The following is a 25,762-nucleotide window of genomic DNA, read 5'->3' as shown; positions in this document are numbered from 1 at the left end:
CTCCCATAGCTGCCTCCTCCCTCTCTTACCTTAATGATGACTTCAGGACTCAACTGTTTCTATTAATGAATCCTGATGTGTCACCTCCATCAGGCTTGTTTTGAAGTTACCTGTGTTACTGCATAAGTGCTTAGACTTTTCAAGTGTCTCATATTTCTACAGCGTAAGTGATTACAGGAGGGTGCAGAGGCAGGAGATAATAGGCTGAGGCTCAGCACATAGACAGTTGGAACTTGAAATCACTTATAGCAGAAGAGGAAGTGGATTGGTGTGTGTGGTTTTTGTTTTGTGAGTCTGCTGAAAAACATGCAGGGCATGTAGCTAATGACATGTGCTCCAGGCCCATCCCCTTTATGTAACATATGGTGCAATCTGACCACCGTCCTAGCTGCCAAGACCATCCTTTATGTGCATAGTCCATCGAAAGGGAGATGTTTTGGCTTTTGCTTTCCAAAGGTCACTGTAAATGTGTGAGTTGTATTTCATAGTAATGTTTTACTAGAAATGATTCTGCAAAGTTATTTTCAATCTGGGTCAAGTGAAAAGCTTGTGGCTGGGTAAATATTCCTCTTACCACTCCCAAAAATAACAAATTAAAAGTTATTTTTAAAGGGGGTTATTTAGAAAATTATTCCTTAAAATATAAGAATGGTAACTGAGTTAAGAACTTTATGGACTCTCCTTCTTTCTTTTAAATAAATATAAAAAGCATATATATTAAAGAGGAAAAGCTTTGAAGTTTTCTAAATTAATAGTCCAAAGAATTAAAAAAAAATAGAATGTTTATACATAAAGAATATTGATAATTTCAAGTATAAAACACACAGGTGTCATTTTTAACATTTAGTTTTTAACTTAAATCTTTTAACTACTAATGTGAAACCTCTGAAAGCTGGGTTCTGAAGTGCAGCCTTTCAAAGTCACTGGGCAGTAGAGAAATTGTACTTTGGTTTGAGGAAAATGTAACTTTTGTAATGATTTAAGGCCATTTTATTTGTGATATAAATGTTTTATATTGTTAAATGGTCTGGGTTATAGTTCTTTAGTTCCCTAAGCATTAAGGGCTTGATCCTATACAGTGAAAAATTAATGGGAATGTTTTCATTGGCTTGAATGGAAGCAGTATCAAGTCTTTGTAACAAGAAGCATATGTGAACTAGGCAGCATTTTGTGCATTTTGAGGGGAAAGAGAGAGCATGGACTGAGAAGAGAACTTTAGTGAGAACTGTTCAGCTGCCAGTCAATTATTCCCAGCCAAATATCAGTTCATTTCCATACAGAGGACATAAAAGAAAAGCATCAAAAGTCTGAGGCTCAACAGCATTGCAGAACTGCAGGATACTTCAGCTAAAGGCTTCAAAGGATGTGAAGAACTGTCATCACGTTCTGCTAAGAAAATAGCAACAAGATCAACAGAGAAACAATAACAGAAAAAAGCAAAGCATCCAGGCTTTCCTCACTGTCTAACTTCGGAGCAGTCAGACAGGGATCTCCTGAAAGCTTTGAAAGATGTAACAGCTACATTGTATGAGTGGGACCCCCAAGCCTTTAATGGATGGTGAACGCAAGTGAAGGGCTTCTGTGCCCACTCCTCAGGAGTGTCCACTCATTCTTCCTGGAGGGCAAGCTACCTTTATGAAGTACACACAATTCTGTCCAGTATTAAAATATATATGGTAGCATTCCAGTAATCAGGCTAACTATTGCCCTGTCTCAAATTTTCTGGGCAAGGTTACAGAGAAGGTAGTTGCAAAATCCTATTAGCAGTATCTGAGTTCCACCACCATCCTGGATTCCTTCCTCTTGGGATTCAGAATTGGACATGATGCACAAACAGTAATCTCCAGAGAAGAATGGATGGATGGATATACACGGTAATGTATTTTTAGCTCCATGTTCTTGCATTTAAAAGTGCCATGTACTTATTGATATATTTTTAGAAGGCTTATTTGTAATGATTTCATTGCAGTTGATAAACTAGTTCTGCACATTTTAAATGTGTGCTGGGAAAATGCAAATGCTGAAAGGCATGGAGCAACTCCTGCATCCCTTGCTAACCACCAGTGAACTTCATTGGCATTGTGTGAAGAAAATGACCATGATTTGGCACAGTGGGCTGGATTAAAAGTATTTAGAAGCCTAAAGAGGCAGAGAGGTGGGTAATGGGATTTTCAAAAGAGCCTAGGGGCTTTTGAAAATTCAGCCAGGCACCTGTCTGTATCTTTAGGTGCCTAAATACCTTAAAAATCTAGCCTCATCTGTCTAACCCAATATATTAACCTACATAAAAACCTAAGCTTTGGCCTAACCATTTGGATAAAAAGCTGAAAGATTTATGTTATGCATATGTACCATACAGGTGGGTGGGTGTTTGTTTATTTATCATTTACTTATTTTAAAATGCTCTCTTCTCTGGAAAGGAAATGGCAACCAAGACCTAGCTTAGATCTGACTGAGAAGCCTTTTCACACTACTGAACACTAATTTCTTTTGAGCATCCCAGCAAAGTAATCTGATTTCTTTGTAGAAGGACAGCTGATGTGTTCATATTTCCACACTGGGCTAGACACTGTTAAGTAAACTGTCTTATTTTCTACTGGCTGAACATTTTCTCTTAAAATACATGTGTTGATTTGATCAGTAAAGGTTCTGTTGGGTAATCTAAATGATGTCTGTGCCCTTTAACTACCTAACCAACTTATTTTTCTGATCAGAATTTAATCTTTTTCTGAAAAAAACTTTAAAAAGTTGATGCCAAAATGGCATAAGTACACATTCCTTGGGAAGGGGCCGGTTTTTATATTTACAAATACAAATTACTTGCTATTATACCAGTTAGACTGTCTATACTACATCTGTGAATGACTCATCCAGAGGTCTGGATGGTTTAAGAGTTGGGCAATGGAAAAACAGAGTCTTTCACAACTAGGTCATTAATTTGACTTTGACTTATGTTGATAGTGACTGGAAGTACCAGAAAATGTTTGTCTGGTAGCCTCTGCAAATGGAGTGTTGGTGTCGATCCCTAGTGAACAAAATTCCACATCATCAAAAAGCACTGTTACATTTAACTCTGATTAGCCTCCTTTCTGACAGGCTAAACAGAGAAACCAAAGATGACGCAGTGTAAAAGGGGGCCACGAAATGTGAATTACATTCATCAATAGATGTGGCCTCTCCCAAAGAGTCAGGAGATACAGTGTGAATAGTAGATTTCTGCTTTTATTCTTCTCAGTCCATCATCTCTTACCAGCATTACATTCTCTCTTTTTTTTTTTAATTTAAAAACAAAACAAGCAAACAACCGCCACCCCACCCTACCCCACCCCACCTCATACACACAATGTGTATTAGGTGGTAACTCTTGGCTCTAATCCTAGGTCTGGTTCTCAGTTGGCAGCATTAAGGTTCATTCTTGCAGCCCTTAATGTGCTACACAGTATAAATAATAAATAATAATAACATAGTATGACTAACACTCTCCATGTGCATACAAACCTCCTGATAAAATCAAATGCACAAGAACAAAGCAATGTGGAATTATTAAAGGCAGTTGAAAAAGTACTAAAAAAAGTGTAGATTGAGGGTAGGCTACTGGTGCTGGTGTTAGATTTATACCCTGACTGTAAATTGTTTAGAGAATAAAACATAGATTATGACTAAGATTTGCACAGTGAAGCCAAATTCATCCCTGTGGTAAATTCTATTGAAGCAAAAGGAGTTACACCAGGGATGAATTTAATCCAGTGACTTTTCCATTAACATCAGCTACTTAAGGAATGTGGCCAGATAAGTACTTAATACTGCACTTCTTTTTATTTCCTTACAAGTACAGGGAAATCTCTCTAACATTCTAATCTTCATTGTTACACTTATTTCCTAATCTGTGTTTTGTTTACAGTCTGTGCACACTTTTTGCCAACTTCAGATTCTTATCCCACATAGGGCATTGTTGATTATTATCTTTTCAACAGTATGTCTAGAACACAGATTTGTTAGGCATAAAGTTTCAGACTTGGCAAGTAACTTAGTTTTTATGTTTGGTTCTCATATACAGTGGTGGTTAGCTGGTGGTAGCACTTGGGCCACCTGTGATACAAGAATTTGTGCTCCTATTCAGTGATGATACTGTATTGCTCTAAGAGGGTGATGCTGTGTTGTTAAGATGTAGTGGGTCAGATGACTTGTTAAACAAATCCCTTCTGTATAACTCTGGTGGCTGTCCAGGTGGGATTTAAATATTATGTGGCATTTTGAACGGCGTAGGCTTTGCCCAGACCTGTGGCCAAATTTCCTCCTCTTAATAAAACACGATCTAATGTTCCAGACTGTATGGGAGCTATTGGCTCATACAATAAATAGCTGTTACACTTACTTCACAGTTATGGTATTACCAGAACCTAACTCATTTCCAACTGCTTTTACAAAGCACTAACTTGAGTGTGAAAGGTGCCATGTAAAATCAAAAGTTACTGTGTGTGTGTGTGTGTGTGTGTGTGTGTGTGTGTGTGTGTGTGTGTGTGTGTGTGTGTGTGTGTGTGTGTGTGTGTGTGTGTGTGTACACAGAGTAAATTTTATACAGTATTCAGCATCCTAAAACTACATTAATAGAATGAGAAGATTGCATGGTTAAGCAGTCAAATGTCAGGCAGTGCAAAAGCTAAGGATGCCCATGCCCCCTCAAAGGGATGCTGTCAACTTGAATCTCTTTAATTGACTCATTTAAAATATTCCAGGTTGTGACAGAACATCCTTTTAAATAGTATGGCTTGATTTGTTCGTTTGTTTTGTTGTATTTTTGGTAATCCTTTTAAAAATATGCATAGGGTTTTTCTGTTACTTTCTTGAGTATATCATGAGAATATTTTCAGTAAGACAGCAACTAAAACCTGGATTCCGCAAATATTTACGCACATAAATAAAATTAAGCATGGGCATAAATGTTTGGAGGATCAGGCCCAAAGTGCTGTCAATAAACAAACTGAAAAAATTAAAGGTGTTTTGTTTTTAACTCCTTTCTGTTTTAATAATCTTAGGTGTTAAATGTATCTACGCTAGTTACAATTATGTCTGAAAACTTTGATTTTTCAAGCTAGCAGAGTCCCTTTAACTGTTCCTTTTGTGCATATCTATAAAGATGTCTCACATACATGCTTACATAATGTTTCTCAAATGATACATCCTAGTTTAATACATTTTAGACAGTAGCATCTTGCAATATATTCCCATTATTGTACATAAATTGTTCATGATCATAATCTGGTATATTGTTAATTTAGACTTTTATCTCTCTTGGAAATTTATTTTAATAATGTTAACAATTTAACAATATAACAATTAACTATGCAAATACAAATAACTATGCATTTTTTCTGACAACAGTGTGGGAAATAGTTTATGTAATTAGGGACAGTACTGTAAAGGGGTCAAAGATGATTTTATATGTGCAATCTTAATTTTGGACTCTTCTAATATTTAATACTTAAACATGCACCCGTAGGCCCCAATCCTTCAACTCGATCTGCATAGGCAGCCCCCTGTGCCTATATGTAGCCCCACTGGCTTCTACGGCAAGATCAATGTCTTAAGGTTCTATAATATACTATAGTTTAGAAGAGAATATTTTATGTATGAAAATCTCCAGAATTGTGATTGTAAATTTGAAAGGGCTCACATCTACCTGTCTCCTACCCACCTTTTTTATATCCACATTTTGGCCATTAATTTCAGAAGTGAAATCCTGGTCCCACTGAAATCACTGGCAAGACTCCCATTGACTTCAATCGGGCCAGGATTTTACCTTGGGTGTCCAACTTGAGATATCTAGGGCCTGAGTTTCCAAAAAAAAAGTCATTGGGGGTTGCAGGCTCTCAGCACCTCTGAAAATCAGACCCTAAGCAGAAATCAGGTTGGGCACCCCAGAATCAATGGACACAGCTGAAAAAATTGGCCTAAATTCTCCCTAGGAAAGCACTCTTCTTCTTTACAAATGACTTTTTTAATGTAATATTTTCTCAGTACAAAGGGGTTCGGGATTTTTTTTTTTTAGCTGTTTCATGCTTTGTGGTGTACCCAGTTAGTAGACGAGTAGCACATTCTGATGTATTGTTGTTGCTTTTGAACCCCCATTCCTCTCTTGGAAGACTGTCTTCCTAGAGCAGGCAGCCAGAGTTTAATCTTCTGAATCCCCTCTCCTAAGTGAGACCCTGCTCTAGCAGAAGTTAGTACTCTGCTCCTACCAGTGACTTGTCATTGTGCTTTCTGCCCTTGCAGGATTTGCTAAGGGTGTATTTTTAGATGGAAAATATGCTGTTGCTAGTTCTGTGCTTTATACTACTAATTGCTAGGTTGGAAGAGTGAAGTGTCAACAAGCTAACACCCTATTAGTGGGATTTCCTGCCTTGAGGAGGGTAAGACGACAGTGGGGGAATGGCTGCATGGCTAGGGGAGAGCAGGTGTGAAGTGGAAGCAGTCTCTGCCTGAAGGAAGACAGGACAAGGGTGAGAGGGGCTTGTCTGGGGGGAGCTAAGGGACAACAGTCTTGAGGGGGGTCTCTCTGTGTGAGCAGAGGAGAAAGTCCGAGGGAAGGCTGGAAGCAGGGGGCTATGGAGATGAGGCTCTGTGTACAGAGGAGAATAGGGGAAAGGGCGCTGGGGCAGAGGTGGGGGTGCTGCGCAGAGGGCTGTGGGGATGGCCGGGGGAGCTAGAAAGCGTCGGGACCCGGCTGATGCACGTTAGCGATGGAGGGCTCAGGAGGAGGGGCTTACGGGAAAGGGGCGGGGTTACGTCCCGTGCCCTCTGAGTTCCCTGGATGACGTATAGTCGCGCCGTGACGTCAAGGTGTTCCCCGTGACGTTAGCGGCCCATGCGCAGTGGCTGAGGCGACTATTCTCGGTGACGTCACGGGCTGGGTGTGACGTGTCGTGGCGCGGGCCGCTGGGAGCTCTTCTGGTTTGTGTGGTCTCCCCCCTCCCGCTCCCCCACTACGGATCGCCGCCGCTTCCCCCTCCTCTCCCCTTCCTCCAGCGCTTCGACCCAAGATGGCGGCGCTGAGCAGCGGCGGTAGCGTCGAGGGGGCCTCGCTCTTTAACGGGGACATGGAGCCTGAGCCGCCGCCCGGAGCTGGGGCCGCGTACCCGGCGGGCAGCGGCGGCGAGCCGGCTATCCCGGAGGAGGTGAGCCCTGAGCGGAGGGGGAAGAGGGGCCGCCGCCGCGCGGGATACGTGGGGACCCTGTGGAGCCGCTCGCCGGGGGCTTCCACCACCCCTGGGCCTGAGCTGCCGCCACCGGCGTGGAGGTGCACGGCGCGCGGCCCCGGCCCCGGGGAGGGGACTCTCAGCTGGGCGGCCCGGCAGCGGGGTGCGCACGGCGAGGCCGGGGCTACCCAGGGACCCCGATGGAGGGCGCGGCGGCGGCGGGACGGGGTGTCGCCCTCATACACCGGGAGAGGGTGGGGGGCGGAGGCGGTGTCGGTCCTGGCAGGGGGAGGCCGCGGCGGAGGGGCATCCCCGGCCGTCTCCAGGCCCGGCCCGGGCCGCCCCGCATTGCTCCGCTGATGCGGCTTGGGAGCGGGGCTGCTCAGCTCAGCTGCGCCCGCCTCCCTTGCTGCCGCTCCTCCGGGTCACCCCGGCCGCTCTGCGCCGGGCCCTGGCGACAGCACCTGGCTCCCAAGGGTTAAGGCTGCCCCCCTCCCACCGGCACGGACGCTCCTCCTGCTCAACAAGTGCGGGCGGCGCCCGGTGGCTCCGGCGCGGGGCCTGGATCCGGGGCTCGGCGGGGGACACGTCTCGGCCGAGTCCCGGCTCGTTGGACGTGGCTCCCGCCTGGCCTCCCGGTGCAGCCCGGAGACATGGAGAAGTGCGCGCGCGCCTCGCTTTGGTGTCGGGCCGCTGACAGGTGCAGCGTCAAGGGGTCTGTCTCGGGGTCTGCCCCCGGCCGGGGTCCATCTGATCAGCTGTAGTAGGCTTTTGCAGTCGGTTCATTTTCTACCTGAGGATCTCAAAGCGCGGGTCGGCTCTTGACGATTTGGAGGTCAGTGGGACGGGACCCCTGTGTGTGTCTGCGGGATTGTGAGCTTAATCTCTGCTGCAGCCCGAGGTGGGTGAGTCTGCTCCTGGGTTGGAGTGCAAGATTACCTGGGTGCAAATTCGTATCTGACTGTGAGACTTTGGGCACATCTCTTACAGATTGGGAAACAGACACAGGATGGTTAAAAGGAGGCAATAATCTCTCTCTTGCTGCGGTGTTGAGGTTTAAATCACTTTTTGCAAAACTTGTTCAGCGCTTGGGATAGAACATGCTGTAGATATGCAAAGTATTTTAAGGTTTTGGAAGATTTAGGCACAGAGAAAAAGCAGCTTGGCCAGCGTCACACAGCAAATCAGTTCTAGAGTTGGGTTGAGAGCCCTGATTCCTGGTCTGGTGCATCAGTTGCTGAGGATAAAACTTTCAAAAGCACGTGAATGATTTGGGAGCCGGGCATCTAGGTGCCCTGGATCATTATACTCTCCTTTTAGGCTCTTTACTTTCAGCTATGTCAGTGGCTGAACAGAAGCCATATTCCTACCCCAATGGTAAAAGTGCTTTCATATTTACTTATAGCATGCTCTAACCAAAGGTTTCAGTATTTCACAAACACATATCAGTTTTGTGCATCACATAATCCCTGGGAAATATTTTTTTTGTTTACAGTACACTTTACAGATGGGAAAACTCAAGGAATGGGTCTAAGGCAGGGATAAGAATCTTTATCTCACAACTCACTGTTCTGTTTGTCAGTCAGATATTTCTTCTTTTCTGTAAACAGTCATAATTTTTTTCTAACACTGTAGTTCTGGTAGCATTATTTTACCATTCTGGGCTAGTACAAATGTCAACAGTCAAAATTTTGCTTATAGATCGTTAAAACTGAGAGTTTATTTCCAGTACAAAAAAGGAATTTACAGTTCAGTTTAAGATTTAAGTGCCATAACATCAGAGTGAATGCGCATGCTCTCTCTCTTCCTACAGATCGTGTAAAATAGAGAAAGTGATGTGTATGTAAAGAGAGAGGCATCACATTTTGTTATTATGTGGCTACTGTTGTTGGACCAAAGATATTTTTGTTTTAAGTAAAAAAACAAAACAAACACAAAAAAAACCCAACGAATAGAACAGTGGGAACCAGATTTATACATGTAGTGTGCTCATCTACAAATGTACATAGGTCTTAAACGGAATAGATTTTTAACAGATAAAGAAGCATCTTTCAGATACATTTAGTTGCTATAATGAGAAACTATTATGAATGCACTTCTTAATTCAGCCCTGATATATTCATTTTTGTGATGTTATACTTGACAATATTCAGCTCATGCATATTTTGGGGAGATCTGAAACAGGAGACAATTCCACTTCCCTACCAACACATTTTGTGAGGGGCGACTTTGCACTTGAAAAGGATAGCTATTTAATTGTTAACAACCTCCTTTTTTATGTCACGTTCCCAATTACAGATTTGTATAGAAGAATTATCTTTTTTCTTAAAGACAATGGCATTCTTAAGTACCTACTATACAGTCTCATAAAGCAACTGAAGCTGAGGTTTTTTTTTTTTTTTGAGTCAATATCTAGATTAGTTTCAGAGTCAGAGTGAAGGTTGTCTTGAGCTCATGAGAAAACCGAAGATGAATTTACTGACACATTACAGGAAATTTAGCTTTCTTTGTAAGGTTCTTTTTTGGGCTATTCTGTAGTTTTTTTAAACTTAAAAAAAGCGGGAGGGGAGCAAAAGTGTTTTTCAAATTTGGAAAAGACTTATTTATTTAGTAAATTTGTATTGAAATACTTCCGTTGTATTTTAGTAGAGTAGGTAATTTATACTGAAAGCATAATGCCTTACTATGAGATGTAGTTAAGGGCCAAAGCTCAGGTAATATCTTTACAAGTTCAAGATTTAGGATTTAAAAAAAAAAAAAACAAAAAAACCCCCAAAAACCTTTATGCAGATGTTGTTAAGTCTTTATGAATAATTCTTATCAAATCTTGAAGTTCTTGCCTGAAATGTTAGCTCTGTAGCCCTAATCATTGAGATAAAAAGCCTGCCATAATAAAGTGTATCGATCTTTAATACTTGCTTTGGTATAGAAAACAAAGTTAATTACATGTATATAACAAAAAGTTTTGTTTATATACTTATTATATACGTGGTTTGGGGGAAAGAATTCGCTGCAGCAGAAGGTAGTAATTGCAAGAGCTCATTTCATCTGAAAAATCATGTAGGATTCATAAGTGTATTTGGAGCTGTACATGCACTTACAAAAGAAAGGTGCATGTAGGAAATGCATGCTTTCTAGAGGCATCGGGACCTGTAGACACTGGACGTGTGCGTTTGTAGAGGATATTTGTCTCTTACATCCTACATTTCATTCCCATCAGCCGTTTTCTTATAACCTGCACTCTCAGGTGAGCTTCTGGGGCATTAGGCATTCAGGCTGGTTCATTTGAGGATGGATTTTCGGAGCATGGGATCACTCAGGTGGGAAGCATCATGGGTTGGCCATGATGGTTGGAAGTGTTTAGCAGCTGGGAGGAGAGGCTACATTCTTGTTACTGGGGAGTATTTCCAGACTTATTAAATCATTCCAACCAGATTCTGTTCTTTCAGATGAACAAATTCAAAATAGATGACTCAGGAAGTCTCAGCAGAGATGCCCAGACTTATTGGACTCCTGATGCCACTGTAATGGCTGGGGAGAATAAGTTCTGTTTCAGCCTTTTTGGAACATGATGTCTTTGTTTTCAGTTTTTAAATTACTTCAATTTTTTAAAATTTTCCATAATCAAGTTTTCAGTTGACCCAAAACAACCTTTCCTCCAAATTGTTTTGCTGGAAATTTTGAAACTTTTTGCTTTTGTTCTCTGTTGGAACAGATTTTATTTTTTTCAAACTCGCAGCATTTCCCCTGGAATAAAAAATCCATTTTCCACCCAACCTTAGTGAGAAGCCACCTTTAATTGAGTGATACTTCAGTTAGTACTACTTTAGTCTGGAAACTTTTTTCTTCTTTTTGAGTATTTTCCTGCCAAGTGTAAGTTTACATAACAGATGTTTTGGGAGTGAATGAATTTTCTCTTATGATGAAAGTTAATGCAATATGCATTCCCAGCAGAAGTACTCTATGATGATGCTATTCACTGTATTTTTCTTAATTGCAAGACACAAGATGCTAGCATTGAAATTGTCCATGTATCAACATTCACTCTTTGTTGAAAGCTGAAGCTTAGAAATCAGTGGCTTTTGGCTTGAAAAAATAAGAGCAATCAGTTACAGGTCCTTGGTGAGATGGAGTATCTCTGTGACATCTTCCGTGGCAAAAATAAATGAAAGGAGTTAGTAGATACCCTTTTATTATTGAAGCATTATAATTTTCTCTAAAGTATCCAATAACAAGCAAAGAAATGTACTAATTAATGCACCAAAATGTATTTACCATCAAAATACGTTCCATAGCGCAGTTGTCAGTGAGTTTTTAAAATAAGAATTCTGTTATGTAGAGGGATACTAGCTATTATTTTTACAGCATATTGTTTTAGTGTATAGCATGCTGAAGCTTCTGAAACAATGTCATTAGTAAGGTAAATTGAAACTCTTAAACTTGCTGAAAAGTGGTAATTTTAGTTATTAAAACGGTATTTGAACTGCTGCATCAGAAAGTGTTGATTCCTATAGAGCATGGAGTCAGTGACATTTTCATATATTTTACTTAATGTTGTCTATAACTTTCCTTGACGTAAAATGTTCTCCTTATTTAACAAGTTCAGACGTTTCATAAATTAGAATAAAAAACTTCATCTTCTCTTATCCACCCCTTTTCTACTAATGTGTTTGAAGAGTTGTGCAAAATCAGTCTTTAGGGTTTAATAAATACTTGAGTAATTTCCCCCCGTGTTAATATTGGTTCTACTATATTAATTTCTATGACTTACAGTTATTTTTGAGAAGATTGAGAGGGACCACATGTATTTGAAAAGCAGGTGCCTTTTTTCTTCAGTTCTCTGCTGAAGGTGTTGCAAAAAATTTACAACACAATTCTCAGTAGGAATAATCATAATGTATGTTTTTAAACTAGTAACTGCAGGGAATTATTCAAATTTATATATGCACAGTATTGGCTAGAACATTCTGATCTGAAGTAGCCTTCAAAATGTTGTTCATACTAGGGTGTACAAACTAAGGTTTACAAAAGTGTTGGCTACAGCTAGTAAACATTCTTCTAACTATTTGTCTTTTTAGCATTACGCTTTGGTAGAAATTTGGTGTGAATGACTTTCTCATTCAGACTAGAATTCAGTAGTTATAGGTCATGTTTTTCAGATCCAAAGTCCTCACATTAGATTTTCTGTACTAAATTAATTTCCAGTTTGTTCATCCCAAAAACAAAAACAAAATAAATACTTGATTAAAAAATTTCTCAACTGAACGTTTTTTCTGTCTCCACCCACCCCCACTGCCCGCTGCCCCAATGGATAGGCCATTGCACTCCTTAAGTTAGGGGTGGCCAAAGTGTTTCTTTTGCTTAAAGGAGGAATATTATGGCACACATTGGGGGAAATTTTGTTCTAGATTATCTTCTAGAATGTTTATTGCATTCTCTACCTTCTACGGCATATTGAAAATAACTTAATTTTTGATAAATGTTGCTGATAATGATATTGATAATGAAATGATAATATTGCTTTTTACACTTATTAATTTGCTTCCCATGTTGCTATTAAACTATATTGGCACCATGGTCCAGTGGATAAAGCCTGGGATTTTGAGTTGAGAGACTTGGGCTCTATATCAAGCTCTCACATTGACCTGCTTTGTGACCACGGGCAAGTTCACATGTGCCTGTTTTCTTGTTTGTAAAATGGCGGGTAGTAATTGTTTCTTTATAAAGTGCTTTGAGATCTGTGGGTGAAAAAAGATATTTCTAAATACTACTATTCAGTTTTTATATATATATTGAGAATTTAGAAATAGTATTTAGAAATATCTATATCACAATATATATATATATATATCACAAACATTTCAAAATTAAGAGACTGGAAGGCTTTAATCGTTGGTATCAAACTTTCTCTAACCACAACTCAGTGAATAACTCTAGCTATCCGTTGTGGTGTTCTACTAAATCAGACCTATGAGACCTCAAAATGCAATAATAGCTCATGCTGGGATACGTGCAAAACATGGGACAAATCCCTTTGTGGGCTGATACCCCTTGATTCTTAAATTCACATTGTCAAACAATTGAGGTGCCCATCATCTTTAAATGTTAAGGTATCTAGAAAAAGTTTGCTCTTATACTTTTGTGATCACTGTAGTTCTGTGAACTGGCAATTTGGAAGCAAGAGTGAAGCAGAAAACTTCTTGTAGTTCAGGAGAGAGTGATTTTAGTTTTTATCAACATAATTAATACAGTTTGAGCTGTATAAGTAGGGTTCTATGAAATCCATGTCAATGAGAACACAGACTGAATCACAGAATCAAAACAATAACATGGAATCCAGGCTCTCTCCGGCACTAGGGCCACAGTGGCAAGTGGGCAAGGCAGACTACACTGCTGAACTATGTGCAGCCTGAGGAGATAAGAAACAAGTGGGTTGGGGAGAGGATCCATGGGGCTAGGGCTCAGGGGAGTGTCCAGGGGGTTATGGGAGAAAGGCTAGCATCTAGGATTTAAGGGCAGCTTCTGAGAAATCTGTTCCTTGCAGTGTCAGTTTCATATCCGGAGCTGAGGTTCTTTTCCCTCAATGTGATGTTAATGTCTCAGAGAAGCTGAAAGTCCCTCGGGGCGCTGTGTCAATAAAAATATTCAGTGCCCAAGTGAGCACAGGTTTATTTGAAGAACCTCTTCATGCTCCTTTATGCGGTATCAGAGTCCCCCTCCTCAAAGACACATGTACACACAAGAATGTGTATATCTGCATTATGAAGGGACAAGTGCCTAAATACCAGAGGATGCCCTAACTTACATCATCTTCCGCATCAGCTCTGTAGACACAGAAAGAAGCTTTAGTAAATATAAAAATCTACTTACAGACCAGAAGAAATCACTTTCTGAAGAAAATACTAAAAGGCTAACCATAAGGTACCACGTTAGAGATGTCTGCCAGAGATGGCAAAAATAATGACATTTAAGATTGTCAATTTGTAATGCCACTTAGCTATAAACTGTTGATTTGATAATTTGAAATTATTCAATCAAATTTGAAATTAATTTAAGCCTCTCTTCAAAATATAGGAAGCTTGAAAGTTACTGAGTTTAGTTTAAAATGGCAACAATGACTGCTGCAACGATGAATTGTTTTATGTTTAATGCGTTTTTAAAAATGTTTTAATCAAATATGAATTCAGTTAAATTTACACTGTAAGAGGCTCTTACTTCTCTGGACTTCTTGTGTTACTGTTCAACAATGTCAGTTTGGTCATGTTACCGAGTCCTACTTTAAAAAGTGATTTAAAATGTGTTATTCGCCATATACTGTATGGATGTTTTCTTTAAATTGTAGGACTCTTTTGTAAAATCAGTGTTTCCCATTGCAATCCAATTTTGAACATTAAGCCACAATAATAAAACAGATTTCATAGGGCCCTATATAGGTGTTCCGTTGGGTTAGTTCTTGCTTCTGAAATGTGTGTGTAAATGCTGTTCGGGGGTGGCTATCCACCACTGACATGACTGTTTCAGTTTGAGTTTGTCTACACTTCTACACTACAGTGTTGTCAATGCAAGTTTTACAGCATTGATCAAAAAGCACTGTAATTACAATGCTTGTGCCTGCCCACACAGCACTCATTGTGTTGCCAAAGCGTGTCCACACTTGGTGCTCTGACACTGACAGTGAGAACAGTACACTGTGAGCAGCTATCCCACTGTGTAGTTTGCCACTTTCTGCCGTTAGGAGTTTTAGGAAGGTGGAGAGGATCACAGTGCATCATGGGTGTGGGCTCAATGTCCCGTGATTCAGTGATTTCCGTCCTGTCATTCTATGGGTTTCCGAATGTGTTTTGTGGCATTTTTCAATGGTCTGAGTTTCCGGTGCGCCTGCCATCTCTATCTGAAATGATGGATCCTGCACTGTTCTCCACTGTTGTTGTCAGTGTTCTGAATGCATCGGCTGTATATATCATGAACTTCCAATCAGAACAGGAATCTGAGGCGCCTGACCTGAGGTGTGCCATGCAAACGAACAACACTAGATTACTGTTTGCATTCACAGAACATCTGCACATGGTGCACCGCCACTTTTGGGCGTAGGAAACAAGCACTGAGTGGTGGGATCACATCATTATGTAGGTCTGGGATGATGAGCAGTGGCTGCAGAACTTTCAAATGTGGAAAACCACCTTCATGGAACTCTGTGTGTAGCTCGCCCCTGCCCTACGGCACAAGCACGCCAGAATGAGAACTGCTCTCTTGCTGGAGAAGTGCATGGCGATTGCCATGTGCAAGTTTGCAACTCCAGTATGCTACCTCTTGGTCGCTAATCAGTTTGGAGTTGGGAAGTCCATCGTTGGAGCTGTGTTATCACAAGTGTGAAGGGCCATTAATCGCATTCTGCTATGAAGGACTGTGGATCTTGGAAGTGGGTGTGAAATAGTGGATAGCTTCACAGCGATGGGATTTCCTAATTGTGGTGGGGCAATAGATGGCATGCATATCCCAATTTTGGTCCCAGACCATCTTGCGATGGAGTATATCAATAGAAAGAGGTACTTCTCGATGATACTTCAAGCGCTTGTGGATCACCATGGGCATTTCACTGACATCAACAAGGGTTGGTCAGAGAAGGTGCATGACGTGCACATTTTCAGGAATAGTAGCCTGTATAGAAAGCTGCAATCTTGGACTTTCTTTCCAGACAAAAAGATTCCAATGGGGGATGTTGAAATGACCATGGTGATCCTGGGGGACCCAGTCTACCCTTTAATGCCATAGCTCATGAAGCTTTATATGGGCAACCTGGATAGCAGCAAGGAGCGCTTCAATAACAGGCTGAGCAGGTGCTGAATGACAGTTGAATGTGCATTTGGCAGATTAAAAGCACACTGGTGATGCCTTCATGGCAGGTTAGATCTAAATGAGGAAAAAATTCCCATGGTTATAGCCACCTGCTGTGTGCTCCATAATATTTGTGAAGCTATGGGTGAAAAGTTTCCACTTGGATAGTGGGCAAAGGCAGATAGCCTTGTGTCTGAATATGAATAACCAGATGTCAGGACTATTAAAGGTGTACAATGGAAAGCCATTCGAATCATGGAGGCTTTGAGGAGCCATTTTGACAATCAGCAACAATAAGATGTCTTTTTAAAAAAAAAAAAAAAAAGCACTGTGCCATGCTATGACTGATATCCAGCTTACAGTGTATCAATGTGAGCTGCAACCACCGTGTGCAAGAGACAAATAAACGTTGCTTGTTCGTCACAGACTATGTCTTTATTAAATAACAATTATTCACAATACACACACAAAGCTGGGCTGGAGGGGAGGAAGCAGTGAGGGGCAATGTGAACTATGATAGCTGGGTGTAAGTCTAGCTATCGTTCTGGAAGCTGTCTGAAGGGGTGGGGCAAACGGGGTACTGAGAAGGGATGGGAGTTTGGTAAGCAGGTTTGGGAAGAGCATGGAAAGAGTTCTCTATTGGCTGCGAAAGGGGTGAGCATGCATGAATTCGGTCTGCGGCATTATTAGTGACTTTAGCAGTTCCTTTTGCTCCTCCATGGCTTTTATCATGAGCTTGTGACCTGATATCACTCGCTTCTGGTTCTCCCTCCTCTTCTGCCTATCCGTTGTATGATTTACAGACAGAGGGTGTCTCCATGCCCATTTTTATTTTTTTTCCACCTCAGAGGATTGAAGGAGTTTTTGGAACAGCTCCTCTGTTCTTCTCTATGGTCATTTTGTTATCAGCCCCAGGTGCTCAGCAGGTGTGGAGGGATTTCCCCTCGAGGGCACATCTGTAGAAGCACAATAAACAATTAATAGAAACATGATTGTGAGTGCAACAACAGCACTGGTTTATTACTGTAAAATACACCTCTTTCTCACCTGTCCCCTGCCAAGCACCCAACTAACGATCAACCCAGGGCATGGTGAGTTGTGCCGGGGGAAGTGGGAAATCAAGCTGGGAAAAAAGTTGTGGGTGGTTGCTTGGGGTATTGATTCAGGTAGACAAGGACAAAATTTCAAATTGTGCCACATTTTCCACAGGTGGGGGCCATCGAAGCCAATATCTCAGTCCTGAGAGTAAGCAGGCATGCTAGGGTGCATCTCCTCCATGCAAGCAGCTTCAAACTTGGGTCCCTATGCTGCTCACCTGTGGCTGTTTTGGTCCCTGCACAAGTGATTGCTGATTGGCATGGGAAAGTTTCCTACAATAGGGGAAGAAACAAAGCAGCTCTGCTGAGGAATCTCCAGCAGAGGATTGACGAGTACCTCCAGGAAAGTTTCCTAGAGATCTCTCTGGTGGATTCCCATGAAATCTCAGTGTGCATTAACACACTTTTTCACCACACTGCCTAGCTGAACAGGGGAATGGGAAGTGCATGCAAACACAGTTACTCTTGTTCATTTATATCCCTTCAACCAACTGTATAATGTAATACAGCAAAGAACAGCTGTACTTCATGTAACCGAACAGCATCAGCTAAAAAAAAAAAAATCACTTATCCAAGCTCCCCGCTCCTGCATCTGGCACACCAGAGCTGGAGCCTGGGACTTGCTCGAACCCTGAGAAGAGTTCCTGGCTCCCAGTGTCACCAAATGACACTGTCCTCTGCTCTACATCATCTTCCAACTTAACCTCCTTGTCCATGACTTCTTCATCGGGGTTGAATACGATGTCCACTGCCTCCAGGCCCACGTAGGTATCCACCGATCTCTTGGCAGTGGAGGTGGGGGTAACCTCCAAGGATGGCTTTCAGCTCCTTATAGAAGTGGCAGGACTTTGGCTCTGAACCAGAGCTATGGTTTGAGTCCCTAGCCTTTTGGTACCCCTGCCATAGCTCCTTGATTTTCACATGGGACTACAGAGTGATTTGACCGTATGTCTTAAAGTTCCTTCAGCTAGAGCAGAGCTCAGACTGCACAGCCTCCTCTCCCCAAATACTGATCAGATCCAGAAGTTCCAGTATGCCCCTAAGTGGGAGAGCGTGTGGTACATGGAGCAGCCATGGTCAGCTGGGAAGATGAGATGTGAGCTCTCTGTGCTGACCAAACAGGAAGTGGAACTGCAGAAATTCCTGGGACTTTAAAGGGGGAAGGGCAGATGGTTGCATAGCAGTGGAGTTCAAACTGATGGCCAGAGTAGTCAGGATGAGCATTGTGAGACACTTTTATTTACTGTGACATAACCAAAAGTGGTGTCTACACTGACTCCCTGTCGCTACAAGTTTGGCGCAAAAAGCTCTATGACTCTCATCAAAGTGGTTTTATTTTTTCGCAAAATTAGGGGAGTTGGGTCGGTGGAGGGAGATAGGGGTGGCATTGCAGTGTGTACACCACCACTGTTTTGATGCAAAAACCTGACTTTGGTCAACAAAAGTCTGTAGCATAGACCAGGCCTTAGTGGGGGGAAAGTCGGACATACAGGTGAATAATCTCTACAATGGTGAATTTGAAGCCAGGTTTGACTTTGACTCACTTGTTGAGTCTCATTTGGCAACTGTCCTCTTGAGCAAAAATTGTGGCTCTGCTCTTTCTCAACCAAATTAGAAAAACTTAATCAACTGACAATTTTGTCCCGTATGTATGATTTTACTGAAGTAGTTGAGAATAACTTTATTTAAAAAGAGCACCTCCCCAAGCTAGTAGATGAGACTTTTAAAGTTCACAGATGTTGAGTAAAATTTAAATATGTGGTATTCAAACCATTGTGAATAAAATGATTAAATTCTGGTGAGGTTGTCTAGGCCAGGGGTGTCAAACTCATTTGCTGTGGCGGGCCAGATTTGAATGAAATGTACTTCAAGTGGGCCATACATACCATAAATCGAAATCCTAGGCCCAACCATTTTTATGTAGTAGTATATTTTATTTGCTAGATATCAGCGCTATAAAAACTGCAGTAAATTCACTTCTTCAACTACTACTATTTTACGATTAAAAGAATCGACCAATGATTAAGAATTATAGCGCTGCACGATGCCCCAAGACCACCCTGTCCCTCTCCCGCCTTTGGGAGCGCTGTGTCTCTCAGCGCTCCACGCACTGCCACCAGAGTACACAAATCTCGTGGCAGTGCAGCATTGTACTCTCTGGCGGCAGCGGGCGCTGTTGTGAGATCTCGCAGTGTTGTACTCTCTGACGCCAGGGGCTGGACCAAAAAGGTTGGTGGGCCATATCCGGCTCGCGGGTCGGATGTTTGACACCCCTGATCTAGGCATTTGTGGTTCTCATCATTACACTATTGGAGAGCCTATTAAATGAATGAACATGTTCAATGAAATACAGGAAATATTTAGTGAAACTGAGTAGATTGAACACTAGACTACAACTGTGTGGGTTGCGGGGTGGTGAAAATGGAAGAAATATAGACATCTACTGTTCATGGTTCTATACACAATCTTCTATTTAACAATGAAAAGTTTTCAGCCACTGTAACCTTTCCTGTAATGATGTTACTCAGAAGTAGACTCTTCTGTTAAGAGAATGTCAGAATATGGAGGTGATACTTTAATTCCTTTAGTTGGATATGTTGAAATGATAAATGCTAGCATTTTCAATAAATGTGATATTCTCAGATAAGAGGAGGGTAGTAAAGATTGCAAACTGCTACAAAAGTAGTAATTTTATCACTTTAGCAAATATGATCACTTTTATTCTCACTGGTTTTTTTTATTCAACTTTTTCTATATTATAATTGTAAAAAAGAATAGCATGGAAATAACAAAAGGGCATAAGACTGATATGCAGAAAGGTATAATTCTGTTATGAACTACCCAACAATGTTGTAGACATCCAGCTTAAGAGTAAAGCGCACCAAGTTGCCTTCATCCCCAGTTGCCTTCAGATTTAAACTAAGAAAAAAGCAAAATTACAAACTGAATGATGATCCTATAACTGTATGGTGGAGATCTAACAAAATAACGCCCAAAATAAAAGCCTAAGTAGTTATCACCAGGAGCCTTGATAGGAAATAATTCTTATAACAAGAGTAAGCAAATCATTAGTTACAGAATATGTAGATTTAAAAAAAAATTTTTTTAAACTAGGACTCCCACAAGAACTGCCCTCCATTGTCTCAGTAGGGCTCCTGTTGGCTCCTGATTCTTAAGTGAATCACATTCCCTTCAGACATTTGTTTCAATCTGATGGGGGAGGAATGGAGATAGTGGAGCAAACTGTCTTATTTCATAATTTGCTTTTACAGTTATGAACATAATGTTCTGAATCTATTTTGACAATTCATGAGTATAACAACTATATTTTGCAGATATTTGGCGAGCATTCCTGTGCACTTAACATCACACTTCATTATAATACTTAAACTTTGTGAGCAAGCCAGTAAATGTCAGGTTTTGTCTTACTGGGGACAAAGAGATTAGTAAAGAGGATAGCGATGAGTTGCTGTCTGACATCAGCAACACTACTGATTATAGGTGGATAAGAATTGGCTTTTTTTGACTTCACCAGAATATTAAATACAAAGGAGAAGAAGCAACTGGAAAAAATTTCCCTTCTTGGAGGTCCCTTTACATCTTTCACTAGGGTCATTTTCGACTTCTAAACTTCAGTCTGGGCAGGATTTTTTTTTCTATTAATTTAATGGAGTAAGAGTTTCTTCTGTCTCTTCCCTTTCCTCCAGAAATCCTGGGCACAATAACTATTTTAGTGTGTGCAGTATTCTCCAGGATTTAAATATTCTATTCAGGGGTAAGGAAACAAGTAGTTGATTCTTCCTCGAATATACCTCCAGTAGAGCAAGCTGGGAGGGTATGCCAGAAAACTTTATATTCCAGACATTCTGAAAGAACATAGTCTTTGCTAGAGTTGCTATAAGATCTTTCAGTGTCCTAATTGTGCCCCATGCCTCAGGAAAAGCAGACCATTCCTTTTATTTGTTGTTTTTGATTACCTTGCTCCTAAGTGCTTACTTACAAAATTTAAAAATAACACAACCATTCACAATGGATAAGAATGACCAGGTCTGGAATCCCTTGAATCTTCTAGCTCTCCTTATGTTCATGTTGGCCTATGCCAGCTTCCTTGAAGCACTAGCTGGGAAGAGGAGTCAAAACCTGATTCAGCCTCAATAGAGTGATTGTTACCACATTCCTGTTTCTGCCTCCCATATGGGCCAAAGTCAGTTTTTGGCTTTACCACTCACCTACAGCAGTTGCTCCAGTTGCTGTCTTCAAATCCAGTTCTACATGTCTTAAAATAAATTCATTTGGCATACTGCAGGAAAATAATCTCAAAATAAACAATTGTAAATAAATGCCTGTACTAGGATAAGTGTTGATAGTTTGACACAAAGTTTGCATTACAAAGCATGAAGTATTATCTACAACATAAATGAACATGGTTTTTCCTCTTCCCCCATCCCAAATTCTCAGATATGTAGGGCTGTCAGGCTTTCTTGCGGCTTGTCTGTGGTACAGCATGTCTCTTTGGAAGTCTTTGCTTCCATCTGTACTAAGCAAGTATGCTATTATAGGGACATGGGTTGTATGTAAGTGTTGGTTGCGTGGGTTGTCCTTGCATTGGTGCAGCATTTCCACACTTCAGTTTAGTTTTGAAAAAACACTTTTACCATGTTCATATATAGTTATTTCAGATGGTCCTATATCAAGGGATTTCTGCAGAACCTATCTCGTAGTCCCAGCATAGCTCTGTGGAACATTTACAAACATTTGTGACCTGCAGGGCATTCTGAAAAGCTTGTTTAAGCATTCTTATTTGTTACAGTGAATTTTTCGGCTTGTCCCCTTTTTCAGCATGGAGCACACTAGAGACATTTTTGGTGTAAAGCCCTTGTACCAATGTCACTGAGCTGTTGGGCTGGATTCCTTGGGCTTCTGTGAGTTAGCTAGTGTACTTCCCTTATTGGAAAGGGGGAGGGAAGGGGAGAGGAGAGACTTAAAGGACATCTCATACTAAAGGCTCTGGATCTCCAGCATTGTCAAGTGGGCCTACAGAATTGATCTTAAATAATCTCTTGAAGACTACCAGAAGTTTAATTTCTCCTGGCAAAGAATACCATTCAGCTCATGCCACTAGGTGAAAGAGAAACAGTTTCATCATTTGCGGTATTTCTGAATAAAAGGCAAGGGCATCCTGAATATAAAGGATTCAGTATTTCTGGTAGGAAAAAATTGAAAATAATGCATCTATAATTATGCAGCTTCCTGAGGAAGGTGACTGGCTGTGCTCTCTAGACTTCTGCAAACATTTAAGTGGGGTGGGGGGTGGATTGATGTAGTGCAACCACTGGATGTATCACAGGTTTCTTATAAGAGAACAACATTAATAATTCTGGGTGTTGTCTTTTGGGCTGGCATCAATGATGCATTTCTGTGAAATATTTTGACAGCCCTAGCCTAATACCCTAATATTATGAGTGCCTCCGGCATAGAGACCCCTTGCTAATGAACTTTTCTGTAAACAGTAACATGTAAGGTATCTACACAAAACTTGTAACTTAAGATTCATAATCATTGCAAGATGTATATGTACAGATATCATTTAAGGAATAATGTATTGAAAGTATGCTTTATGCACTTGGAATAAAAATTAATCGCCAGGAGATAATGTATTTCTGTAATGGCCCATTTGGACAAGGGGGAATTGGCCTCCCCACTCTCCCTTCCCCTCGGTTTGGCTGGTGATGCAATACAAGCTCAATTGTTTGGCATTGTGCAGTTCTAAGACTTTGAATGGGAAGCCACCAGAGGCAAGCCAAGCAAATGAAACCACTTAAAGATAAAAACAAAAACAAACAAACTTTACAAGAAGCAGGTGTTCACCCTGTCTGATTAGAAACTGAAGGCTGGTTTTGGTAAAACGGGGAAAAACACTCCATCCATTCACTGAGGAAAATCCTGTGTGCAGTGGGCATGTTTTCATGAACTTTTAGATAGTTGTTCTTAAGAAACCAACAGAATGAAGTTTGGAAGGAGATGGGAATCTACTTTGTTAAATAGGAAGGGTAACTTTTGATAAGTTTAGACCCAGGTTTGCATTTTATGATTTTGTTTTATATTGTGACCTTTTTTATCTTTTTTGAGTCGTGTCCCTATGGGTGCGTCTCTGTAGGTGTGCCTGCATCTCTGTGCTGCTGATCGCAGAACTTGCATAGCAGTGTCTGTTGGGCCCGCACATTCGCTGTCTCTCCTCATGATGCGCCTCCAGGCTAGTCTGCGGGTGCGTCCTCAGTTCCTTTTCAAAAGCCCCTGCTAGAGACAGAGCCATTAGCAGTCCATTAAGGCTATTGTTCTTCTGTTTGCAGCTCCCAGTTAGATAATTTTCCCAGTTCTGGTTTTAGTTCTAGTGGTTATTTCTTTGTTCGTTTTCTTCCCTTTTAAAAAAAAAAATTGTTTCCCATCTTTTTCCCCCCTCAGGGACTCTTCCCCCTTAGCAGGGTATGGCCGGGCTTCAGGAGGTGCTGCACTTGCAACAAGGCAATCCTCGTAGGGGATAAGTACTCTCAGTGCATTTGCTGCCTTGGTGAGGGTCACATACAGCAAAAGTGCACCCTCTGCCAGCACAAGGACAGAAAGCTCTTCCAGAAGATTATTTTCATGGAGGCAGCTCTTCAACCTCAGTCTCCCGGAGGACGTGAGACTTCCCCACAACCTTCAACTTCTAAGTGGAGTGGGTTGAAAAAGTAGGCTGGGGACTCCTCTCATAAGTCCTCCAAGAAGAGGTCAGGAAGTCCCATAAGGGAGCCTAGGAATAGCCATAAGCGAGCTTCATCTTGCTCAGTATCCTCTGCACCTCTGGCACCGAGACCACAGTTCAGCACCAGCGCACAGTGACCGTCGGCTACTGGTACTGTTGACAGAGGACCCTTTGGTACCAAGAGATAAGAACAAGCACAAGAAGACGCTCTTGGTATGCAAGTCTACCTTGGTACTGCCAGTGGCAGCTCAGCCAGCACCAGAGAGATTTGTATAGATAAGCTCTCAGTCTCCTCTGACATTGATACCAGGATGATCTGTACCAGTGTAATTCCATCATGCCAGAGACCTGGGCATACAGGAAGCACCTGAATCCCCGTGTCTTGGTACCAACATCGCGGCACCAAGCTTTTACTGGGCACAGGGGATATCCCCTCAACTATGCCATGCCCTTCCGCTATCTAGCCAGGTTTGGACAGTGAGCCAGAGGAGGTGGTCTTGCAGTACTCCTCTCCCTAGCTCCTTATGAGACTCACTACCAGCAGGGTCCAAGCCAACACTCAATTACCGAAGTTTGGGGTGGCTTTTGAGTGGCACAAGAGTGGCTTTCTGATTGGCCAATTCTTCCAGCTGCAGTGGGGGGAACCCAAAATCTTTATCCAAGAAGAAATCCTAAAGAGTCCAAAGCTCTCCCCCCATTTGTCCTGGTTAGTAGACAATAACACTTCAAGAAAAACTTGTTGGGCAAGCAGTTTCACAAGCTACCCAAGAGGTCGCCTTAGAGTACTAATTAACTAGATGTGTCCCTGCAGAATCTGCATGTCCTGAGGCCCTGACAAACATCTAGAGGGCACGCATAGATAAGCTTCTTGCTTTTCTCCTAAAACATGGATTCCAGCACGTCCACAAGACTTCATTGGGGGGTGCAGAGTCAGATAGGATTGAGAAAAAGGCTCCCCGCCCCTCCTGGCTTAGTCATGCTAAAGCTAGGGCTGCTGCACAGGCCTGCAGAAAGGCCTGCCAATTTTGGCTTTTAGCAACAATTATGATGATCCATATTACACTATCAAGTGGTCTTTGGCCCTTTTATTGGTCTATCAGAATCTCCCTGTATAGGCCCCACTTTGACCCTATGGTCACCTGTTCATTAACATACCTATCAATTATAATAGCCTTCCTGAAAGCAATTACCTCTGCCAGAAGAATAGGAGAGATAGCAGCTCTGATGGCACATCCCCCTTGCACAGTATTCTTTCTAGACAAAGTGACACTCAGGCCACATCCAAGGTTAACCTCCCTGTTTCACATGAATCAATCGATCCACTTTCCAGTTTTCTATCCCAAGCCTCACCAAGACAATAGGGAGGCTATACTACATATCTTAGATGTTATGAGAGCTCTGGCCTTCTACCTTGATAGGACAAAGCCCTTCAGGAAGCCTCCTAGACTTTATCTGTCTGTGTTGGGAAAGATCCAAAGGCTCAGTAATATCAGCCCAAGGATTCTCTAAGTGGGTCTTGAATTGCATCAAACAGTGCTATCAAATTCATAATGTGATCCCCTCCCAGACTCAATATGTACATATTCCACAAGATCGATCTCATCTGTCATCTTCTTCAAGGATGTCCCTATCACAGAGATTTGCAGAGTGGCAACATGGGCATCAGTCCACACTTTTGCAGAAGACTATGGGATCACTGGGGACTCTGCCTCTGATATCATCTTTGGCACCACAGTACTGCCATCTGTAACTGACCTGACCCTGAAGTCCCAGCCCTCCAAAAGGGATACTACTTGGGAGTCGCCTACAGTGGAGCCATCCTTAGGAACACTTCTCGAAGAAATAGTTACTCACATTGTGCTGGAACAATGGTTCTTTGAGATCCGTAACCT

The 25,762-nt window shown here is 41.7% G+C and overlaps 1 protein-coding gene across 5 annotated transcripts in view; it reads left to right on the top strand.

The window, feature by feature from the left end:
* Window positions 1-429: 429 nt before the first annotated feature.
* BRAF (B-Raf proto-oncogene, serine/threonine kinase) overlaps window positions 430-25,762 on the top strand; it is a 108,587-nt gene continuing 83,254 nt past the window's right edge. For 3 of the 5 annotated variants that reach the window (XM_067536173.1, XM_067536175.1, XM_067536171.1), the window contains exon 1: window positions 6,994-7,175. In XM_067536173.1, the coding sequence (XP_067392274.1) occupies window positions 7,041-7,175 (135 nt within the window). In that variant the 5' untranslated portion in view covers window positions 6,994-7,040. Of the gene's footprint in view, window positions 471-1,813; window positions 1,875-6,993; window positions 7,176-25,762 lie in introns of those variants that run through there. The other 2 variants (XM_067536172.1, XM_067536174.1) reach the window with 2 other exon arrangements.

The sequence above is a fragment of the Emydura macquarii genome, unplaced genomic scaffold (genome assembly GCF_026122565.2).
Source record: "Emydura macquarii macquarii isolate MOO-44397 ecotype Brisbane River unplaced genomic scaffold, CSIRO-AGI_Emac_v2 contig_3530, whole genome shotgun sequence".
NCBI classification, from domain to species: domain Eukaryota; kingdom Metazoa; phylum Chordata; order Testudines; family Chelidae; genus Emydura; species Emydura macquarii.
The sequence above is the reverse complement of the archived record's forward strand: the minus strand, read 5'-3'. Positions and strand labels throughout refer to the sequence as shown.